We start from the raw sequence: 7,169 nt of genomic DNA, 5'->3' as shown, positions 1-7,169 counted from the left end.
TGATCTAAAAACCTTAGAAATTCTTTAAATTCAAAATGCATTGGAGCAGGCCCACAGATGGCGAAAAGAATATTTGCTGGACATAAATATACTCTATAAAAAACCCTCCTGAAAAACAAAGATACTACAAGAAAGAAATTACCTGGAGTGTCTTGTAATGATCTTGATGTGGAAGTGCTTTTTCTTTTTTTTCCTTCAAAAAATCCATTTCTAGCGCACTATGTTTTTCCAGCAAATATTCCAATTCCTGTAAAGTTTGTAAGATAAAACACTTGAAATTACAAACATTTGCAAATTGTGAAAATACAGGTTCATGAAACAATTCAAACTAATTTAATTTCTGATAACTGTGATATTTGCTCTAATAATTATCACAGAGATAAAGGGTTGTGCAAGAAAATTCTGACTGCAGTGTTTAAATTGGCACAGTATTTTCAAGTGTGAGGTATTTAAAACCCAAGGCATGTCTCATGTATAAGGAATGACCTATGTGAAGTGGCCAAGGTGCCCTTAATAACATCCTCTAACTTCTTCTGAACCCTGAAGGGTTCAGGCAGCAGGACCTGTTGTTACAGGTCCCTTCCAACTGGAACTATTCTATTCTGTTTCAATTATTTTCGTATTTTTAGGATCTTGCTCTGCCTTTCTGCACTTGAAAAGCAGCATATTAAATGTACTGTCAGCAAATGTTTTCACTAAAAGGGCAGGAATCCTATGACATTTAAGCATGTATGCAATGATCTCTATCTACATCTCCAAAATTAATAAAATCTTAAAATATTCTGGGATCTTGCAGAGAGCCACTCTGGAAGCCCGCCCAACATGAACCTATAGAGAGGAAGGAGAATAACACCACTGACAAAATTATTTGGTGTACAAAGAGCTAAAGATTTTTTTTTTTCCTTAATGCAGCCATTGCTGTTCTACATAAGCTGCTGGCACCCTTTCAGTTGCTCAGGAGCAATTATTTCTCCAAGCCATGCAGGAAGCCAGTATAGAAACAAATGACCTGCCAGGTCACTGCACAGCTATTCAAACAAAGGCACGACTGGGAGGGTCATGAGGAGGACAGAAAGAGCAGCTCTTCTTAGTTCAACCCTGCTTTTGGACAAAATAGTCAAAACAGTTTGAGAGACTTCACTGGTGAGACAGAAACAGTGGAGCACCAATCTAAAGCCTCTCTCTTAACCAGTCTCCTCTTCCAGTCTGTATTCCTGCTTCCCTTCAACCTTTCCTTCACCCACTTAGCAAAACCAGCCCACTGCAGACTTCCTCACGCTTGGCTCCAGTTATTCACCCTCATTTTCCTTTCCAAAAAGCTGATTTCTCCTTCCCCAGCACAGCTTGAGGCCTCCCAAGAAACAGTATTAAGAATAACAGAAGTTAAACTCACTCTCCCATGCCTCAGTGACCTTTTGCTAACTCTGATGTGTAACTGCAGGCACAGCCCTGCTCGGTGCTCATGTTGTATTCAGGTCAGAAGGAATATGAAGAATTTAGCTACCAGAACTCCCACCCCAAAAAAACCTCAAAACAAAGCTCATGCTGAGAAAGCTTGTATCTTCTTTTTTTTTTTTTTTGGTCCCTTTTTTTTTATCAGTTAGGCTAAAAAAAGTATTTTTTTCCTGACAGTTTACAAAAACTCAGCTAAAATAGACACCAGACCTAAAAAAAAAGTATTTCAGCTAAATTGAGTGGTGTGCCCAGTTCTGGCTAGTCTCTAGAGAGCATCCAGAAAAGGACAATGAAGATGAGGAAGGGTTTGGAGCACAAATCTGATGAGAAGAGGCTGAGGAAAAACAAAGACTCAAGGGGACCTTATCCCCTGTAGCCAGGTGGGGGTCAGGCTCTGCTCCCAGGAAAAAGGGACAAGACAAGATGAAATGGCCTCAAGCTGTGCCACGGGAGGTTCAGGTTGGACATCAAGAAGAATTTTCCATGGAAAAGGAGAAAGGTACTGGCAGGGGATGCCCAGGGAGGTGGTGGAGTCCCCACCCCTGGAAGTGTCCAGGGAATGCCTGGATGTGGCACTCGGTGCTCTGTGCTGGTGACAAGGTGGGGATCTGGCACAGGTTGAACTTGATAGTCTTAGAAGTCTTGGAAGTCTATGATTCTAAATTTCACCAGTTTCTCTGGAATTTGGCAAATTTCTATGAAAAAAATGAATTTCAAATGAATTTTAAACTTCTGCCAGCTCCACCTATACTTAATTCCTATATAAATGCCAAATGTTTTCCTTCAAAATGACTATTCATACCTTTTTGATTTTTAGTTTTTCTTCTTCAGCACTGCAGAGCTTGATTTCAAGGTTTGCAACAGCTTGTTGAAGGCAGCTCTTGGGTTCATTTGTTCTCTTTGTCTCAACATCAGCTAAAGTCTTGTCTTCAATTGCATTTGAAGAGGCAACTGGAATATGTGCTTGAGCCTAGTTCAGAGGAGAAAAGTGGAACTGAATCATCTCTCTCAATGCCTCAGGGAAACAAACTCTCCTTGGATTAGTCATTCCACGTTTGTACCAAGTGCACACTGCAATCAGTGGTCACAGAGAGGGAATACAAAGGATTTTTGCTAAAATAAATATCTCATCCTTAGGCTAGACTAACAGAATAAAAGTAATCCAGACATTTCTAAATATTTAGTGACTGCTGTTTCAGTAAACTGTGGAAGTACAGAAAACAGGTGAAGCACTGATGGTAAGCCCACACTTTCAGAAAAATAAAGTTGTTTAAGATGCCTAAAACATTTTGTGGTATAGAAAACAAAATTCAAAGCTTTATTTCTCCCCTTTAAAAAAAGAAGGAGCAAAAACTTGTTCTTTTTGCCACAAAAGAACTCCAAGGAAAAAACTGGTACATTAATTCAGCCGCCATTTTTTCAACAACCTGAAAGCCAAGCATGCTTGAGATTTGGGTGGTGAAAGGAACATCTCAGTGTCTTTATTAAAGAGCTGTTTGACTGATCTGACCTCATCCACCCCCTAGCACCTTTTATTTCAAACATACATTTAGATAACACATGGTCTTTCCCATAAATATCTCTCAAATTATTCAAATAAAGTAACAAACAAAGCTAAGGTCTTGACTGCACATGAATATATAAAATACAGCAGACAAAACAGAGAGAAAATTGTAGTTTGTGCTCTGAATTCTCCTGTAAGCAGCAAAGAGAAGCCACATGTGCCAATTCAATTTCTGAGTATTACTCAAGATTAGAGTCTGGCACCACCAAAAACTGTGAGTATGGAACCTGTAGCAGGGAAGGATTTTTTGACCTGAAACCTCAAGAGGCTCTGGAGATAGAATTATAAAACAATACAGTTCTACTAACACCACCCTCTAATAGTTATAAGAATATTTTATTTTCATTTTCTGCCCACCATTTTCCTTTTGTTTACTCCTTAGTGCAAAGTCATCTCCATCTCAAAATAATGTTAAAGGACCTGCTCTCAACTCCCTTCAGCTTGCTAACAAAGTTTTTTTAATTTGGACTATTTCCTGCATTACAGAGAATTTATAGAATGATGGGTCTCCCAGTAGCTGAACAGAACAAGATGAGAGAAACTAAAACATGAACTACAACTAGAATTTGCACACACACTTAGTCTGAAGTAACAAAGTGTATTTTTTATTTTTCTGTAAGATTACCTAACTAAATTACTTTATAGTTTTAAAAAATACCCCTAAGCCTTAGTGTTCTGGAATGACCCAAGTGCTCTTTCCAGAGAACACAAAAGCTAAAATTGCTGGCCTAGCTCAGACAAGAAAGGTTGAAGGTTATTCACTGTTAGCCAAAATTTTAAAAGGCAGGATCTGTGGTGTCTGAAGAAAATCACTTTTTGATCATGCTTCCAGTAAAAGAAATTTATTTATCAAAACTTTGTCAAAGAGCCAGATGAAGAGCCTTCAACACAGAAAATTACCGTGGCTGGCATCAGTCAAAAAAGAAAACAAACACTCCTTCCTCTCAAGGAAAAAAACCCATAACTTTTGGATTTATACATTTCTTTGATATCATTTGCATCTGGGCACATCTCTTCTTCACTTTTTATAGGCTTTCCACAGTACATTAGCCTGGGTACAAAAACAAAACGGTAACTTATTAATTAATTAATTCACAATTTGTGCCACAGTCTTTCTAGAAGTGTGAACGTACAGATGCCCCTCAAAGGGGAAAGATAAGGCTCAGTTAAACCAAAACCTGTATTTTGTAAATTTTGTTTAAATAGCTCTAAAGGAATGCATTTAAATGATCAGAAAATGAAAATATGACTTAATAATGAAATTCAGCTTTCACCAGGAGCAGCCTTAAGACTTGATAAGTGTACCTGAAGAAGAAAAACCAAGGAAGTGCCAAAAACAGGAGGACTGACAAATAGCCTAAAACACTGATTGCTTCACAGTGAGGCAAGAGCCTTTTCTAATTGAAGTATGTACTACCTCACATCCTGAAACAAGGAAGTTTACAGTGAATTAACATGTCCAAATGGGGGTCACTGCAATTAATGGCAGTAAAAAACTCATAAGGGTTAATCTATTTAAGTCTCATCTGCAGCAGCTCTTGTGATTCTATTAGAATTCTTATGATGATTTCCAGGCAGAAAGGCTTTCTCCTTCCTTGCTCACCTAGTTGTTTAGTTAAAAACTAAACATTTTCACATCCCAGAAAAAAACAAAGCTCAGTTCTCAGCAGCATTGCATGTACCTGAGAGATTAAGAACCCACAACTAGACCACCAAAAGAAAAATCAACTTTAAAAGTAATGGAGAAGAAACATAGTAAAGCAATTTAACCCCCCTAAAATTAATATAATTATAATGAGGTAACGATTAAACATTAATTCTTTAATCATAGAATGGTTTGGATTAGAAGGGACCTTGAAGATCATCTTGTTCCAGTGCCTGGCATGGGCAGGGATGGGATGCCTTTCACTAGACCAGGTTGCTCAGAGCCCCATCCTTGAAAATCCTAAAAACCTAGTTGAGAAAACATAGAAGTATGACAAGCTTTAACAGTAGCCAGTTCATTTGAGAGAACCTTTCTACTGAAATTTCCTTCATGCATGCCCAACACCATGCCTTTAACATTTAGTAACTCCAATACTGTTATCTCTTTTCTCAGTTCAGATCAAAGTAGTATGGTTCCTATCAGTTACAGGTTTCATAAACAATCTAAAAATAATTTTACTTCAAAGTCTGCACCACAGAAACCCACGGACCTTTCGCTCTTAAAAAGCATTTCAACCTAAATGTGCACAGAAAAGATGCAGCAGTGATATTTAACACATTTAGTTCTCACACTGAAGATTAAAAATTTACCTGTTCTTCAGGAACAGCTGGATTTATCACACCCTTGCCTGTTTGAATAACTGTTGCCACATTATCACTTGATAAAATGAAAGGGTCAGAAGGAAGCAGGCAGGAAGAAGGCACAGAGTGCTCCAGGAGAACATCACGAGATCTATGGACTTCAGGTACTAGAAACAGAAAACACACACAATATGGAGAAACATCCAAAAATAAGCTTTGTTTGGAGCTAATTCCTTGAAAAACCCAAGTCTAGTCATACCAACGTAAGCTTCTGTACCTCTTATAATTCAATTGCACTGAAAAGTAATTCCACTGAAAGTGCCTGTGTTTTTCAGTAGTACTGACTTAAGGACAACCAAAATCAGTCACAATAAATTTAGACTTTTAATTTACACAGAGGTTTTACAAGACAACAGCTCTCAAAAGGATCAGTTTTAACTCTGTGTCTTTTGATTCACACAGCCTTACAGCTTCAGCATGATCTGTAATCAGTTTCAGTCAATAGGAAAACTATACTCATAATTTCCCAAGTTATATACATTTTTAAGTTAAAAAAATCCACAACTGTCTTAGAAGCCACATACAAACAGTTTGCCAAGACACACAATAAAATAGCTTTATATTTTTAAGAGACAAAAAGACAACAAAGTACATAACTCTCTAGCTAATAAACTTGAAGTGGAATCAACTCTGGACTGAGAGCTCTTCTATACTAAATTACAGTTATGCCATAAAAACCTTCAACAGTGGATCAGCATTACCAACCCAGCACAACAGAAAATCTTGGTTTTAAAAAAGACATAAACTAAACAAACTAAATAAAAAGAAAGAAAAATAGAAAGTTTTGCACACATTTTTAATTTAACAGCAAAGTCCTGCAAACTTTGACACGGTCAATTCCAGAGACTATTTCAGCAAACAGAACAGGAACCAGTTTAGGTAACTGCGTTTAATAGTTAACTCTTCTCCAGAATTGGAAACCGAACTTTTTTTGCTTTCTTTTAAGTACCTAAAGATAAAATTCCCTTCCCATTCCAAATGTCTCCTTTTAAAGGCAGCTTCCAATAACAATTACCTACTCTGTTAGTTCAAGTGGCAGTGAAATGACATAGAAGATGATCTTTTTGCATCTAAACAAACCTTAAAGTCTCAGCTTTATGCTATCACTTAATGGCCTGAGTCTCAGTTTAAAATCCATTCCCATCTGATGGAAAAACAGCTAAAATAATGTACCAGCCAATTTCTGACCGTGATCCTTGTGATGAGAGTGCTCAACCTTTGGTGAGGATTACCATAGCACAGGCATAGTTCACATATAAATAATTTATCAGAAAAGTAAAAACAGCCATGGAGACTGGGCACCCATGAGGAGAGTAGACTTGCTGAGATTAGAGCTTTAGGTATTCACATATTTTGTGGTGTCCAATCCTAGAGATAAAACTCCATTTTTCAGGTAGTAGAGTTTTATGCGGAATCTTCTACAATCAGGTGGAGCTTTCAGTAGTTTAATTATAGTAATGAATGCCTCACATCTTGAAGGGGAGAAAAAACCAAACCAGAAACAAAATCCCCACTCCTTAAGTTGTCAAAATGAAACCTAGGAAATGAGGAGCAACCACTGGTGAGCACTTCTGAACATTTTGGTTTAAAGCTTTCAACTAAACACATGACCTTGCAGAAGACAAGAAAAGGTGGCAACTCTCCAAGGTATCATTCAAACATCTTTTTTTACAAAACCTTCTTTTCACTTTTCAGCAATGCTAAAGATTCATAAATTAGACATTCCTAGAACTACACGTGCCATGTCTGTAATTCAAGCTTTCTTAATTCATTCCTCTTGTGTATATACTGGTGAAATTGCATT

At 37.4% G+C, this 7,169-nt stretch overlaps 1 protein-coding gene across 2 annotated transcripts in view; it reads right to left on the bottom strand.

Moving 5' to 3' along the window:
* CCDC91 (coiled-coil domain containing 91) overlaps positions 1–7,169 on the bottom strand; it is a 112,736-nt gene that overhangs the window by 79,703 nt on the left and 25,864 nt on the right. For both annotated transcript variants that reach the window (XM_031057058.1, XM_005421044.2), the window contains exons 4-6: positions 5,315–5,472; positions 2,258–2,425; positions 143–247 (exon numbers count right to left, since the gene is read on the bottom strand). In XM_031057058.1, coding sequence (XP_030912918.1) covers positions 143–247; positions 2,258–2,425; positions 5,315–5,472 — 431 coding nt within the window. The remainder of the gene's footprint in view (positions 1–142; positions 248–2,257; positions 2,426–5,314; positions 5,473–7,169) is intronic.

Source organism: Geospiza fortis, unplaced genomic scaffold (genome assembly GCF_000277835.1).
Source record: "Geospiza fortis unplaced genomic scaffold, GeoFor_1.0 scaffold10, whole genome shotgun sequence".
NCBI lineage: Eukaryota > Metazoa > Chordata > Aves > Passeriformes > Thraupidae > Geospiza > Geospiza fortis.
Note: the sequence above shows the minus strand (reverse complement) of the source record. Positions and strands in the feature narration are given on the sequence as shown.